Source organism: Oncorhynchus gorbuscha, unplaced genomic scaffold (genome assembly GCF_021184085.1).
Source record: "Oncorhynchus gorbuscha isolate QuinsamMale2020 ecotype Even-year unplaced genomic scaffold, OgorEven_v1.0 Un_scaffold_1275, whole genome shotgun sequence".
Classification (NCBI taxonomy): Eukaryota; Metazoa; Chordata; class Actinopteri; order Salmoniformes; family Salmonidae; genus Oncorhynchus; species Oncorhynchus gorbuscha.
In genome coordinates this window covers 47,501-65,000 of record NW_025746098.1, presented here as the reverse complement: position 1 = coordinate 65,000, position 17,500 = coordinate 47,501, and the positions used below count along the sequence as shown (strand labels likewise).

Here is a 17,500-nt window from a genome sequence, read left to right as displayed (position 1 = left end):
CTATGAGTTAAGAAGACCTCTGTGTTGTTAGGGTATAATAACTATGAGTTAAGTAGACCTCTGTGTTGTTAGGGTATAATAACTATGAGTTAAGTAGACCTCTGTGTTCTGTTGTTAGGGTATAATAACTATGAGTTAAGTAGACCTCTGTGTTGTTAGGGTATAATAACTATGAGTTAAGTAGACCTCTGTGTTCTGTTGTTAGGGTATAATAACTATGAGTTAAGTAGACCTCTGTGTTGTTAGGGTATAATAACTATGAGTTAAGTAGACCTCTGTGTTGTTAGGGTATAATAACTAGGAGTTAAGTAGACCTCTGTGTTCTGTTGTTAGGGTATAATAACTATGAGTTAAGTAGACCTCTGTGTTCTGTTGTTAGGGTATAATAACTAGGAGTTAAGTAGACCTCTGTGTTGTTAGGGTATAATAACTATGAGTTAAGTAGACCTCTGTGTTGTTAGGGTATAATAACTATGAGTTAAGTAGACCTCTGTGTTGTTAGGGTATAATAACTGAGTTAAGTAGACCTCTGTGTTGTTAGGGTATAATAACTAGGAGTTAAGTAGACCTCTGTGTTGTTAGGGTATAATAACTGAGTTAAGTAGACCTCTGTGTTATTAGGGTATAATAACTGAGTTAAGTAGACCTCTGTGTTCTGTTGTTAGGGTATAATAACTGAGTTAAGTAGACCTCTGTGTTATTAGGGTATAATAACTGAGTTAAGTAGACCTCTGTGTTGTTAGGGTATAATAACTAGGAGTTAAGTAGACCTCTGTTCTGTTGTTAGGGTATAATAACTGAGTTAAGTAGACCTCTGTGTTGTTAGGGTATAATAACTATGAGTTAAGTAGACCTCTTAAATCAAATCATGGCTTCTAAAGCTCTCTCCTAAAGGAGAGGGAGAGTGGAGGTGAGACAGGAGACAGGGACAAGAGGGTGTTTGAGGATGTCTCTCTATCCAGAGGAAACACTGGTCTGGTAGAAATTGCTCGTCAACCCCGTAGTAAATAAATCAGTGTATTGAATCAGTGTATTGACTATTCCCCCCGACTGCATTATAAGTCCTACTAGATAATGGCATGTCAGGTCCCTCTAGTCTACCCTCCTCATCCAGCCCCATCCACCCTGCCCAAACCCACAGTGTGTGTCTCTATTGGAGGGGAGAGGAACACAAGTCTCCCTAAAGCCTGCTAACCCCTCTCTTCTTCCCCTCGTCTCCTTCTATCAAATGCATGATGTAATGTCAACCAATACACCTAACTGCAGTTAGAGAATGGTACATCAGTAACCAGCTCTCCAATCAGAAACCAGAGACCACACACATACTGGTAACAATGAAGTCACATATTTGGTTACAATGGAGACAGGAGCCCTCGACCGAAACACAGACATGCATCAATTATCTGAAGCCATGTAAACATCAACACCCCCCCCCCTCACCACCGTCCTATGGGGTCTCCCTGTCCCTGCTGCTGAAAAACATCCCCACAGCAGGATGCTGCCACCACAATGCTTCACTGTAGGGATGGTGCCAGGTTTCCTCCAGACGAGATGCTTGGCATTCAGGCCAAAGAGTTCAATCTTGGTTTAATCAGACCAGAGAATCTTGTTTCTCATGGTCTGAGAGTCCTTTAGATGCCTTTTGGCAAACTCCAAGCAGGCATTTTTTGGTACCCCTTCCCCAGATCTGTGCCTCAACCCAATTCTGTCTCGGAGCTCTCCGGACAATTCCCTCGACCTCATGGCTTGGTTTTTGCGCTGACATGCACTGTCAACTGTGGGACCTTATATAGACAGCTGTGTGCCTTTCCAAATCATGTCCAGTCAATTGAATTCACCACAGGTGGACTCAAATGGTATCAAGTTGTAGAAACATCTCAAGGATGATCAATGGAAACAGGATGCACCTGAGCTCAATTTCAAGTCTCATAACAAAGGGTCTGAATACTTATGTAAATAAGATATTTCTGTTTTTATTTGTAATATAATAGCAAACACTTATAAAAACTGTTTTCACTTTGTCATTATAGGGTATTGTATGTAGATTGATGAAGGGAACAAATGATCGAATCCATTTTAGGATTCAGGCTGTAACGTAAGAAAATGTGGAACAAGGGAAGGGGTCTGAATACTTCCTGAAGGCTCTGAATATAGACCTGTGTATGAGCTCTAATATGCATAATGGTGTTTTGAATGAATCATCACCTTAGAAAACACTGTCCATTTCATTGTTAGGTTTTGAAACAACATCCACAACAACCATGTTGTCCACTCTGTTGTTGTTGAACTTCTTTCTTCAAACTGGTCAATCACAGTGAGGTGAGTTTTAAAAGCACAATACTGTTTTGATGATCAGTGTTTGATGTGATTTTCGATGGAATTTGCAGAGTGGTCAGAGTGGTTAGAGGGACAATAGAGCCCTGAGTATCAGGCCATTAAGACCTGATGGAGGGACAGTAGATCCCTGAGTACCAGGCCATTAAGACCTGATGGAGGGACAGTAGATCCCTGAGTACCAGGCCATTAAGACCTGATGGAGGGACAGTAGATCCCTGAGTACCAGGCCATTAAGACCTGATGGAGGGACAGTAGATCCCTGAGTACCAGGCCTTTAGGACCTGATGGAGGGACAATAGAGCCCTGAGTACCAGGCCATTAAGACCTGATGGAGGGACAATAGAGCCCTGAGTACCAGGCCTTTAGGACCTCATGAAGGGACAATAGAACCCTGAGTACTAAGCCATTAGGACCTGATAGAGGGACAATAGAACCCTGAGCACCAGACCATTAGGACCTGATGGAGGGACAATAGAGCCCTGAGTACCAGGCCATTAGCCAGGTCAGTAGTGAGTTGAGTACTACCAAAGCATGTCCTGAGAGGTGATTACCGTGACCCAACAGTCATGTGGAATTTTACTGCGGTCATGACTCATGAGTGCCAGTGTGGCGGTAATACGGTCACAGCAACAGCCCTCGGGCCTGTTACATACACAAGATATTATATAGAGACATGAGATAGTGCGTCTATATATATAGAGAGAGGTTGGACCACCCACCCAGACTTGTTTTATTGAACCGGGGCTCAGAGCCATGTTGGTACATGGGACTGCTACGTAACTGAGATAGTATATATAGAGAGAGGTTTGACCACCCACCCAGACTTGTTTTATTGAGTCATGTTAGTACATGGGCCTGCTACATACATGAGGTAGTGGCTCCTCTCTGTCCAATAAAACAAGGCTCAAAGTGCAGAGAGTAGAGCTATAGGCTCCTTACCTTGGTTTAAATCAAGGTGGTGGTTGTGGTGTGCGTGCTTGCACGTGTGTGTGTGTGTGTGTGTGTGTGTGTGTGTGTGTGTGTGTGTGTGTGTGTGTGTGTGTGTGTGTGTGTGTGTGTGTGTGTGTGTGTGTGTGTGTGTGTGTGTGTGTGTGTGTGTGTGTGTATGTGTGTGTGTGTGTGTGTGTGGGGGGGGATGTTAAAAGGTCCACTGCTAGTTCAGAAGGTTAAATGTCATGTCTGTGTTTAGACTGTTAAACTTGATTCATAGTGAACAGTTTTTGTTGAACTTCACAGACTAGCAGGGTGGCTCTGTAACGGTTCTGTACACAACTACCTAGAAGGGGCTGTAAACACCATAATGGACAGGAAGTACTCTTTCATTTGAGTGAAAATACTGCAGACTTCCTACATACCTGTAGCTCTTCAAATGTACAACACATGTTCAGACTTTCTGCTTAGTTCTACTATTCCAAGAACACAGAATACTACAGATGATGCAGATTATAGATCCAGATATACTGTATGTTTGACAGTGTTATTGAGGAGCCTGGCCTGTGGGTCAGTGTTATTGAGGAGCCCGGCCTGGAGGTCAGTGTAATTGAGGAGCCTGTGGGTCAGTGTTATTGAAGAGCCTGTGGGTCAGTGTTATTGAGCAGCCTGTGGGTCAGTGTTATTGAGCAGCCTGTGGGTCAGTGTTATTGAGGAGCCTGTGGGTCAGTGTTATTGAGGAGCCTGTGGGTCAGTGTTATTGAGCAGCCTGTGGGTCAGTGTTATTGAGCAGCCTGTGGGTCAGTGTTATTGAGCAGCCTGTGGGTCAGTGTTGCCTGTGGGTCAGTGTTATTGAGCAGCCTGTGGGTCAGTGTTATTGAGGAGCCTGTGGGTCAGTGTTATTGAGGAGCCTGTGGGTCAGTGTTATTGAGGAGCCTGTGGGTCAGTGTTATTGAGCAGCCTGTGGGTCAGTGTTATTGAGCAGCCTGTGGGTCAGTGTTATTGAGCAGCCTGTGGGTCAGTGTTATTGAGGAGCCTGTGGGTCAGTGTTATTGAGGAGCCTGTGGGTCAGTGTTATTGAGGAGCCTGTGGGTCAGTGTTATTGAGGAGCCCGGCCTGGAGGTCAGTGTAATTGAGGAGCCTGTGGGTCAGTGTTATTGAGCAGCCTGTGGGTCAGTGTTATTGAGGAGCCTGTGGGTCAGTGTTATTGAGCAGCCTGTGGGTCAGTGTTATTGAGGAGCCTGTGGGTCAGTGTTATTGAGGAGCCCGGCCTGGAGGTCAGTGTTATTGAGGAGCCCGGCCTGGAGGTCAGTGTTATTGAGCAGCCTGTGGGTCAGTGTTATTGAGCAGCCTGTGGGTCAGTGTTATTGAGGAGCCTGTGGGTCAGTGTTATTGAGCAGCCTGTGGGTCAGTGTTATTGAGCAGCCTGTGGGTCAGTGTTATTGAGCAGCCTGTGAGTCAGTGTTATGGAGGAGCCTGTGGGTCAGTGTTATTGAGGAGCCTGTGGGTCAGTGTTATTGAGGAGCCTGTGGGTCAGTGTTATTGAGGAGCCTGTGGGTCAGTGTTATTGAGGAGCCTGTGGGTCAGTGTTATTGAGGAGCCTGTGGGTCAGTGTTATTGAGGAGCCTGTGGGTCAGTGTTATTGAGGAGCCTGTGGGTCAGTGTTATTGAGGAGCCTGTGGGTCAGTGTTATTGAGGAGCCTGTGGGTCAGTGTTATTGAGGAGCCTGTGGGTCAGTGTTATTGAGGAGCCTGTGGGTCAGTCAGTGTTATTGAGGAGCCTGTGGGTCAGTGTTATTGAGGAGCCTGTGGGTCAGTGTTATTGAGGAGCCTGTGGGTCAGTGTTATTGAGGAGCCTGTGGGTCAGTGTTATTGAGGAGCCTGTGGGTCAGTGTTATTGAGGAGCCTGTGGGTCAGTGTTATTGAGGAGCCTGTGGGTCAGTGTTATTGAGGAGCCTGTGGGTCAGTGTTATTGAGGAGCCTGTGGGTCAGTGTTATTGAGGAGCCTGTGGGTCAGTGTTATTGAGGAGCCTGTGGGTCAGTGTTATTGAGGAGCCTGTGGGTCAGTGTTATTGAGGAGCCTGCAGTGTTATTGAGGAGCCATGGGTCATTGAGGAGCCTGTGGGTCAGTGTTATTGAGGAGCCTGTGGGGTGTTATTGAGGAGCCTGTGGGTCAGTGTTATTGAGGAGCCTGTGGGTCAGTGTTATTGAGGAGCCTGTGGGTCAGTGTTATTGAGGAGCCTGGGTCAGTGTCAGTGCCTGTGGGTCAGTGTTATTGAGGAGCCTGTGGGTCAGTGTTATTGAGGAGCCTGTGGGTCAGTGTTATTGAGGAGCCTGTGGGTCAGTGTTATTGAGGAGCCTGTGGGTCAGTGTTATTGAGGAGCCTGTGGGTCAGTGTTATTGAGGAGCCTGTGGGTCAGTGTTATTGAGGAGCCTGTGGGTCAGTGTTATTGAGGAGCCTGTGGGTCAGTGTTATTGAGGAGCCTGGGGGTCAGAAGGTAATGAGAGCTAGCGGGAGAACGGAGCCACAGTTCTGGCTAAGTGATTCCCGTCACTGTGTACAGTTCAGGACCTGCACAACATCTCACTGTTCTAACACAATGCTCTATGGTGAATTACACGCATGTGTGTGTCTTCTGTATTCAACTGCTCAGGCGGTGTGTGTACATTCCAGCCTGCAGGCTTTCTGCTACCAATACCAGCAGGGGAGCGCTAAAGGCTAATTCATTAGCAGTACAGCAACAGGGCCTGTAGCCGGGTTTAGTGCCCTGCTAGCATAGTTAGCCTCTGTTGTGTGGGAAAGCTCATAGGGAACCGGTGCCAGTTGTAGCAACACGCTAACGCACTAGGCTAACGGCATATAAAGAAAACATGTGCTGCTCATATGGAGGAGCTGTACAGTAGAGCTGTACATTCAATCTGCGTACACAAGGCCATCCATCAACACTGTCAGCGGAGAAGAGAACATGAGAACGCTGTTGTTGGAAGGAGAGAAGGAAGGAAGAGGAGGAGAAGGCCAGGTCGTCTGGGCTCGGAGTCTCTCTCTCTCTCTCTCTCTCTCTCTCTCTCTCTCTCTCTCTCTCTCTCTCTCTCTCTCTCTCTCTCTCTCTCTCTCTGTCCCTCTCTCTCTCTCTCTCTCTCTCTCTCTCTCTCTCTCTCTCTCTCTCTCTCTCTCTCTCTCTCTCTCTCTCTCTCTCTCTCTCTCTCTCTCTCTCTCTCTCTCTCTCTCTCTCTCTCTCTCTCTCTCTCTCTCTCTCTCTCTCTCTCTCTCTCTCTCTCTCTCTCTCTCTCTGTCTTTCCCTCTCTCTCTCTCTCTCTCCCTCTCTCTCTCTCTCTTCTCTCTCTCTCTCTCTCTCTCTCTCTCTCTCTCCCCCTCTCTCTCTCTCTCTCTCTTTCTCTTTCTCTCTCTCTCTCTCTCTCTCTGTCCCCCTCTCTCTCTCTCTCTCTCTCTCTCTCTTTCTCTCCTCTCTCTCTCTCTCTCTCTCTCTCTCTCTCTCTCTCTCTTCTCTCTCTCTCTCTCTCTCTCTCTCTCTCTCTCTCTCCGTCTATCTCTCTCTCTCTCTCTCTCTCTCTCTCTCTCTCTCTCTCTCTCTCTCTCTCTCCCTCTCTATGTCCCTCTCTATGTCCCCCTCTCTATGTCTCTCCTCTCTCTCTCTCTCTCTCTCTCTCTCTCTCTCTCTCTCTCTCTCTCTCTCTCTCTCTCTCTCTCTCTCTCTCTCTCTCTCTCTCTCTCTCTCTCAGAGCCTAACAGTAAGTGCTCTTGAAAGCCGAGCGGGATCGGACTGGGTATTATATTTCAGATGACAGTAATGTATTTGAATATGGCTAGCTAATCAGAGCCAAGCTTCCAGTAGTGTACATGGTGTGTGTGCAATGTTTCCATGACGCACTGGGAAAATTATTAAGATATCTAAGCAGATACAGAACTTAGGTGTGTGTGTGTGTGTGTGTGTGTGTGTGTGTGTGTGTGTGTGTGTGTGTGTGTGTGTGTGTGTGTGTGTGTGTGTGTGTGTGTGTGTGTGTGTGTGTGTGTGTGTGTGTGTGTGTGTGTGTGTGTGTGTGTGTGTGTGTGTGTGTGTGCGTGTGCCTGCATACGGTAACTCTCTGAACAAGTCCATAATGATCACTTTGATCCACTCTACTGTTTGTAAAAATGCTGATTTCAGGTCCAAACACAAAGCATATTCAACAAAGTAGCAGAAAAACCCCCAGACCACCAAATATCAGATCAAATAATGACGGGAGATGAACGATGAAGCCAACGCTCACTGACAGGGTCACAGTGGACCAAAAAGGATGGATTCAATTACAGAACAAGGTTGGAGAATGAGGTGACAAGCAGCAAGAGATCCAACATCAGGAGGAGCACAACACAACGAGGAAGACATGATGTGAAGGAGGAAGACATGATGTGAAGGAGGAAGACATGATGTGAAGGAGGAAGACATGATGTGAAGGAGGATGTGAAGGAGGAAGACATGATGTGAAGAATGATGTGAGGAAGACATGATGTGAAGGAGGAAGACATGATGTGAAGGAGGAAGACATGATGTGAAGGAGGAAGACATGATGTGAAAGGAGGAAGACATGATGTGAAGGAGGAAGACATGATGTGAAGGAGGAAGACATGATGTGAAGGAGGAAGACATGATGTGAAGGAGGAAGACATGAGGAAGACATGATGTGAAGGAGGAAGACATGATGTGAAGGAGGAAAGAAGACATGATGTGAAGGAGGAAGACATGATGTGAAGGAGGAAGACATGATGTGAAGGAGGAAGACATGATGTGAAGGAGGAAGACATGATGTGAAGGAGGAAGACATGAGGAAGACATGATGTGAAGGAGACATGATGTGAAGAGGATGATGTGAAGGAGGAAGACATGATGTGAAGGAGGAAGACATGATGTGAAGGAGGAAGACATGATGTGAAGGAGGAAGACATGATGTGAAGGAGGAAGACATGATGTGAAGGAGGAAGGAAGACATGATGTGAAGGAGGAAGACATGATGTGAGGAAGAAGGAAGGAAGAATGATGTGAAAGGAGGAAGACATGATGTGAAGGAGGAAGACATGATGTGAAGGAGGAAGACATGATGTGAAGGAGGAAGACATGATGTGAAGGAGGAAGACATGATGTGAAGGAGGAAGACATGATGTGAAGGAGGAAGACATGATGTGAAGGAGGAAGACATGATGTGAAGGAGGAAGACATGATGTGAAGGAGGAAGACATGATGTGAAGGAGGAAGACATGATGTGAAGGAGGAAGACATGATGTGAAGGAGGAAGACATGATGTGAAGGAGGAAGAAGGAGGAAGACATGATGTGAAGGAGGAAGACATGATGTGAAGGAGGAAGACATGATGTGAAGGAGGAAGACATGATGTGAAGGAGGAAGACATGATGTGAAGGAGGAAGACATGATGTGAAGGAGGAAGACATGATGTGAAGGAAGACATGAGGAAAGGACATGATGTGAAGGAGGAAGACATGATGTGAAGGAGGAAGACATGATGTGAAAGAGGAAGACATGATGTGAAGGAGGAAGACATGATGTGAAGGAGGAAGACATGATGTGAAAGAAGAAGACATGATGTGAAGGAGGAAGACATGATGTGAAGGAGGAAGACATGATGTGAAGGAGGAAGACATGAGGTGAAGGAGGAAGACATGATGTGAAAGAGGAAGGAAATGATGATTATGAAGAAAGCAGCATTCTCCAGTAAAAAGACGATCGCTCACCCTTCTGTACAAAATGGCGGAGAGAGAGAGAGAGGGCAGGGATTGGCTATGCCCAGATACCCTCCTCATCATCCTATTGGTTAGTTAGTCCAACGCAGCATGGAATAAGAAAGGTTATTGGTTAGATAAAAAAATGGAGGAAAAAGGTTAGGTGGAGATTACTTTGGTAATATCATTACTTACCGTGAGGAAACAGAAAGCATTAAAACATTGCATGTCAGTCAAATAACATTGCATTTTCATATCAATAACATACTAGCACCATTTTACAAGCAGATACTTTTATCAATGAAGACAGTAGGAACCAAGCGCAAAGCAGGAATATCTACGGATTTTAATTTGATCACTCTTTTGTTGCTGAGAATTTTCCTGCACTGCAACAGTACATTAGCGCCATGATGTGATCTACTGTGCAGTACTGCAAGACCAGCCAGGACCAGCCCTTTTCCTGCTACTGTGCAGTACTGTAGCAAGACCAGCCAGGACCAGACCTTTTCCTGCTACTGTGCAGTACTGTAGCAAGACCAGCCAGGACCAGACCTTTTCCTGCTACTGTGCAGTACTGTAGCAAGACCAGCCCCTTTCCTGCTGCTGTGGAAACTGTGACATGAGGTGAAAGTAATCCAGCCATTTAGCATTCAAAATAAACATGACAACAACAGCTACAGTAGCAGCTAGCTGGAAACACGACAACAACAGCTACAGTAGCAGCTAGCTGGAAACACGACAACAACAGCTGGAGTAGCAACTAGCTAGAAACACGACAACAACAGCTACAGTAGCAACTAGCTAGAAACACGACAACAACAGCTACAGTAGCAACTAGCTAGAAACACGACAACAACAGCTACAGTAGCAACTAGCTAGAAACACGACAACAACAGCTACAGTAGCAACTAGCTAGAAACACGACAACAACAGCTACAGTAGCAGCTAGCTAGAAACACGACAACAACAGCTACAGTAGCAGCTAGCTAGAAACACGACAACAACAGCTACAGTAGCAACTAGCTAGAAACACGACAACAACAGCTACAGTAGCAACTAGCTAGAAACACAACAACAACAGCTGGAGTAGCAACTAGCTGGAAACACGACAACAACAGCTACAGTAGCAACTAGCTAAAAACACAACAACAACAGCTGGAGTAGCAACTAGCTGGAAACACGACAACAACAGCTGGAGTAGCAACTAGCTAGAAACACGACAACAACAGCTACAGTAGCAACTAGCTGGAAACACGACAACAACAGCTACAGTAGCAACTAGCTAGAAACACGACAACAACAGCTACAGTAGCAACAAGCTAGAACACGACAACAACAGCTACAGTAGCAACTAGCTAGAACACGACAACAACAGCAGCAGCTACAGTAGCAACTAGCTAGAAACACGACAACAACAGCTACAGTAGCAACTAGCTAGAAACACGACAACAACAGCTACAGTAGCAACTAGCTAGAAACACGACAACAACAGCTACAGTAGCAACTAGCTAGACACACGACAACAACAGCTACAGTAGCAACTAGCTAGAAACACGACAACAACAGCTACAGTAGCAACTAGCTAGAAACACGACAACAACAGCTACAGTAGCAGCTAGCTAGAAACACGACAACAACAGCTACAGTAGCAGCTAGCTAGAAACACGACAACAACAGCTGGAGTAGAAACACGACAACAGCAACTAGCTAGCTAGAAACACGACAACAACAGCTACAGTAGAAACAGACAACAACAGCAGTAGCTAGCTAAACACGACAACAACAGCTACAGTAGCAGCTAGCTGGAAACACGACAACAACAGCTACAGTAGCAGCTAGCTGGAAACACGACAACAACAGCTACAGTAGCAACTAGCTAGAAACACGACAACAACAGCTACAGTAGCAACAAGCTAGAAGCACGACAACAACAGCTACAGTAGCAACTAGCTAGAAGCACGACAACAACAGCTACAGTAGCAACTAGCTAGAAACACGACAACAACAGCTACAGTAGCAACTAGCTAGACACACGACAACAACAGCTACAGTAGCAACTAGCTGGAAACACGACAACAACAGCTACAGTAGCAACTAGCTAGAAACAGAAACACGACAACAACAGCTACAGTAGCAACTAGCTAGAAACACGACAACAACAGCTACAGTAGCAACTAGCTACGACAACACACAGACAACAACAGCTACAGTAGCAACTAGCTAGAAACACGACAACAACAGCTACAGTAGCAACTAGCTAGAAACACGACAACAACAGCTACAGTAGCAGCTAGCTAGAAACACAACAACAACAGCTACAGTAGCAACTAGCTAGAAACACGTCATCAACAGCTACAGTAGCAACTAGCTAGAAACACGACAACAACAGCTACAGTAGCAACTAGCTAGAAACACGACAACAACAGCTACAGTAGCAACTAGCTAGAAGCGCGACAACAACAGCTACAGTAGCAACTAGCTAGAAACACTACAACAATAGCTACAGTAACAGCTAGCTAGAAACACGACAACAGCTACAGTAACAGCTAGCTAGAAACAAAAACAGAGAAATAAATTAGGGAGGGAGTGAGAAGGAGAGAGACTAATGACGGCTGTAACTTGATTTAGACTCCATCAGAGAGGTGGATAAAGGGTGTTAGATGGAAACGAAACCCGGCTAGAAGGACTCCAGGATGAAGAACACACTCTCTCAGTCTGTCTGTGCAGTATCGTGTGGTTTTAGGCCTCCCTATGCTAACAGAATGAGTGAAGGGGAATGGATGACTGGAAGAATGACATAGTGGAGAGTTGTGATGCTTGTCGTTGTTCCTGTTTTCATTGGACTGTCCGTCTGTGAATAATGACAGGGAATTGTCCCCAGATCAGAGAGAGACGAGGCGACACTAAGTGTTTTCTTGGCAACTAGAGATGAGCGAATGGGATGGGGGTTTCTGTGATTAACGGAATGTGTGTGTGTGTGTGTGTGTGTGTGTGTGTGTGTGTGTGTGTGTGTGTGTGTGTGTGTGTGTGTGTGTGTGTGTGTGTGTGTGTGTGTGTGTGTGTGTGTGTGTGTGTGTGTGTGTGTGTGTGTGTGTGTGTGTGTGTGTGTGTGTGTGTGTGTGTGTGTGTGTGTGTGTGTGTGTGTGTGTGTGTGAATATTTACCGAACAGACATTCTTTCTCACCGACTATATTTTCCAGGTTGACTTTGTGACAGAAAGCAGTCCCCATACACTGTCTCACACACATTATCTCACACTGTGTCACCCCACCCCCCCTCCCCTCTCTCTCACTCCCTCAACCCTCCTTCATCAACTCTAACTCTCTCCCTGTTCCATGTCGTCTTGTTCCGGGCCCTTCCAGTTCTGGAGCCTTTAGAGTGAGGTGTCAAACTGAATAACTCTGTTCTGGGGGCCTCTGGGGCCAGAGGCCTGGGGGTATGGAAGGGACTCCTTGGTGGACAGGATTGCTCATACATACTGTACTGTATGTTTGGTGTACTGGTGAAGAAGTTAAGACGCCATGTTAAAATGATGTAGTGGGGGAATTTGAGCAATAAACCAGGACTGGCTTATGTAGACTGACTGCTGGGGGAGATCTGTCTCTCCTCCTCCTTATGTAGACTGACTGCTGGGGAGATCTGTCTCCTCTGACTCCTCCTCCTTATGTAGACTGACTGCTGGGAGAGATCTGTCTCTCCTTCTCCTTATGTAGACTGACTGCTGGGGGAGATCTGTCTCTCCTCCTTATGTAGACTGACTGCTGGGGGAGAGATCTGTCTCTCCTTCTCCTTATGTAGACTGACTGCTGGGGATATCTGTCTCTCCTCCTCCTTATGTAGACTGACTGCTGGGGGAGATCTGATCTCTCCTTCTCCTTATAGACTGACTGCTGGGGAGACTGACTGACTGCTGGGGGAGATCTGTCTCTCCTTCTCCTTATGTAGACTGACTGCTGGGGGGAGATCTGACTCTCTCCTCCTCCTTATGTAGACTGACTGCTCTGGGAGATCTGTCTCTCCTTCCCTCCGTCTGTTAAGCAGGACAACACAGTATGGTACAGTAACATTATAGGTCCATCATGAAGGTTTCAGGCTATACATGATTGAGCATTGGGAAAACAATGGACGGACAAAGCCAATCAAATCCTGGAAAGTTGTACACTAAGCATGGAGAACTGGACTGGGATTGGGGCCTAATGTGGTGTGTGTGTGTGTATACATTCTTCTCATGTGTACTGTGTGTGTGTCTGCTATGCTGCCTGTGTGTCAGGGCCTTTGTGCGCCTAAATGCGTTTTGGTGCCTAATATGAAATAATAGGAGAGCTTACAGCTGAGGGTGCTGTGGTTTATTGAATGTGAAAGATGTAATTTCCTGTTGTTTATGCTTGGCTGTAATGACTTTGCCTTGTAAACCAGGACAGAGCCTTTAGGGATACATTAAACATTACAGACTGAGAGGGAGGGAGTGGGGAGAGGGAGGGGGTGGGGAGGGGGATGGGGGATGGGGGATGGATGGAGGGAGGGGGATGGAGGGAGGGAGGGAGGGGAGAGAGAGAGAGGGAGGGTGGGATGGAGGGAGGGGGGTGGGGGGGAGGGGGATGGAGGGAGGGGGGGGGTGGGGGTGGGGGATGGAGGGAGGGAGGGAGGGGGGGTGGGGGAGGGGGTGAGGGATGGAGGGAGGGAGGGGGTGGGGGAGGGGGGATGGAGGGGAGAGGGAGGGAGGGTGGACGGGGGGTAGATGGGGGGGGGGGGGAGGGGAGGGAGGGGAGAGAGGGAGGGGGAGAGAGGGAGGGGGGGGGGAGAGGGAGGGAGGAGAGAGGGAGGGATACAGGGATACATTAAACATTACAGACTGAGAGGGAGGGAGGGAGGGAGGGAGTGAGAAGAGGGAAGGGGGAGAGGGAGGGGGTGGAGGGAGGAGAGAGTGAGGGGGAGAGAGCGAGGGAGGGAGGGAGGGGGAGGGAGGGAGAAGGAGGGGAGGGAGGGAGGGAGGGAGGGAAAGAGAGAAAGGTGTAAAGGAGGACATAAAACAGAGGACGAGTGGAAGACAAAAGTGGACTCAGTATGGGGAGATCAGATGAGAGGATGAGTAGATGATGCTGTATGGGAATGATGGATCAATTCTGTGGGCCAAATGGCACCATAAGCCAAATATACAGTGCACAACATTTGACCAGACTATGGTGCACTATAATGACTTACTGTAACACTATAGACTATAATGACTTACTGTAACACTATAGACTATAATGACTTACTGTAACACTATAGACTATAATGACTTACTGTATCACCCTGGACTATACTGACTTACTGTGTCACACTATAGACTATACTGACTTACTGTAACACCCTGGACTATAATGACTTACTGTAACACACTATAGACTATAATGACTTACTGTAACACCCTGTACTATAATGACTTACTGTAACACACTGGACTATACTGACTTACTGTAACACCCTGTACTATAATGACTTACTGTAACATGGACTATAATGACTTACTGTAACACCCTGGACTATACTGACTTACTGTATCACACTATAGACTATAATGACTTACTGTAACACCCTGGACTATAATGACTTACTGTAACACACTGGACTATACTGACTTACTGTATCACACTATAGACTATGACTTACTGTAACACCCTGGACTATATGACTTACTGTAACACCCTGTACTATAATGACTTACTGTATCACACTATAGACTATGACTTACTGTAACACCCTGGACTATATGACTTACTGTAACACCCTGGACTATAATGACTTACTGTAACACACTGGACTATACTGACTTACTGTATCACACTATAGACTATGACTTACTGTAACACCCTGGACTATATTGACTTACTGTAACACCCTGGACTATAATGACTTACTGTAACATCCTGCACTATAATGACTTACTGTAACACACTATAGACTATAATGACTTACTGTATCACACTATAGACTATAATGACTTACTGTAACACCCTGGACTATACTGACTTACTGTATCACACTATAGACTATAATGACTTACTGTAACACCCTGGACTATAATGACTTACTGTAACACCCTGGACTATGATACTGACTTACTGTAACACCCTGGACTATAATGACTTACTGTATCACACTATAGACTATATGACTTACTGTAACACACTATAGACTATAATGACTTACTGTAACACCCTGGACTATAATGACTTACTGTATCACACTATAGACTATAATGACTTACTGTAACACAATATAGACTATAAATGACTTACTGTAACACACTATAGACTATACTGACTTACTGTAACACACTATAGACTATACTGACTTACTGTATCACACTATAGACTATAATTACTTACTGTAACACCCTGGACTATAATGACTTACTGTAACACACTGGACTATACTGACTTACTGTAACACCCTGGACTATAATGACTTACTGTAACACCCTGGACTATACTGACTTACTGTAACACCCTGGACTATACTGACTTACTGTAACACCCTGGACTATACTGACTTACTGTAACACCCTGGACTATAATGACTTACTGTAACACCCTGGACTATACTGACTTACTGTAACACCCTGGACTATACTGACTTACTGTAACACCCTGGACTATACTGACTTACTGTAACACACTATAGACTATAATGACTTACTGTAACACACTGGACTATACTGACTTACTGTAACACCCTGGACTATAATGACTTACTGTAACACACTATATACTATACTGACTTACTGTAACACACTATAGACTATAATGACTTACTGTAACACACTGGACTATACTGACTTACTGTATCACACTATAGACTATAATGACTTACTGTAACACCCTGGACTATACTGACTTACTGTATCACACTATAGACTATAATGACTTACTATATCACACTATAGACTATAATGACTTACTGTAACACCCTGGACTATACTGACTTACTGTATCACACTATAGACTATAATGACTTACTGTAACACCCTGGACTATAATGACTTACTGTAACACCCTGGACTATAATGACTTACTGTAACACACTATAGACTATACTGACTTACTGTATCACACTATAGACTATAATGACTTACTGTAACACCCTGGACTATAATGACTTACTGTAACACCCTGGACTATAATGACTTACTGTAACACCCTGGACTATACTGACTTACTGTAACACCCTGGACTATACTGACTTACTGTAACACCCTGGACTATACTGACTTACTGTAACACCCTGGACTAAACTGACTTACTGTAACACACTATAGACTATAATGACTTACTGTAACACCCTGGACTATACTGACTTACTGTATCACACTATAGACTATAATGACTTACTGTAACACCCTGGACTATAATGACTTACTGTAACACACTATATACTATACTGACTTACTGTAACACACTATAGACTATAATGACTTACTGTAACACACTATAGACTATAATGACTTACTGTAACACACTGGACTATACTGACTTACTGTAACACCCTGGACTATAATGACTTACTGTACAGTATAAAGTCACAATCTACTCCACCAGTCTCACAGGTTTGTAGTTTCCCTTGGAACAGCGTCCAGAAACCAGACTTTATAAACCGACCCTGTTGACCAGCTGGAGGGATTGTGAGAAAGGGTGAATTCTGAATGCAGGATTTGAACTGGCATCGCTACAGCAGGATTTGAACTGGCATCGCTACAGCAGGATTTGAACTGGCATCGCTACAGCAGGATTTGAACTGGCATCGCTACAGCAGGATTTGAACTGGCATCGCTACAGCAGGATTTGAACTGGCATCGCTACAGCAGGATTTGATCTGGCATCGCTACAGCAGGATTTGAACTGGCATCGCTACAGCAGGATTTGATCTGGCATTACAGCAGGATTTGATCTGGCATCGCTACAGCAGGATTTGAACTGGCATCGCTACAGCAGGATTTGAACTGGCATCGCTACAGCAGGATTTGAACTGGCATCGCTACAGCAGGATTTGAACTGGCATCGCTACAGCAGGATTTGATCTGGCATCGCTACAGCAGGATTTGAACTGGCATCGCTACAGCAGGATTTGAACTGGCATCGCTACAGCAGGATTTGAACTGGCATCGCTACAGCAGGATTTGAACTGGCATCGCTACAGCAGGATTTGATCTGGCATCGCTACAGCAGGATTTGAACTGGCATCGCTACAGCAGGATTTGAACTGGCATCGCTACAGCAGGATTTGAACTGGCATCGCTACAGCAGGATTTGAACTGGCATCGCTACAGCAGGATTTGAACTGGCATCGCTACAGCCGTCTTCCTCAACAGCAAACAAATATTCCAGGGACCAATAGGCCCTTTCTCCTTAGAAGACTGCATATATTAACATTTCATTTACATACATTGCATGTGTTCTTACCTGGTCTGGGGAGGGTTTGTGATTGGTCTGCTCAGAACGTGAGGAGGCCTTCAGATGCT

General features: G+C 45.6%; 1 protein-coding gene across 1 annotated transcript in view; it reads right to left on the bottom strand.

The window, feature by feature from the left end:
• Positions 1–17,500, bottom strand: part of LOC124022035 (ELKS/Rab6-interacting/CAST family member 1-like) — a gene marked incomplete at its 5' end in the record, with an annotated part of 162,056 nt that overhangs the window by 101,197 nt on the left and 43,359 nt on the right. Inside the window, one exon of the mRNA XM_046337084.1 lies at positions 17,442–17,500. This exon is cut by the window's right edge and continues 43 nt beyond it. Coding sequence (XP_046193040.1) covers positions 17,442–17,500 — 59 coding nt within the window. The remainder of the gene's footprint in view (positions 1–17,441) is intronic.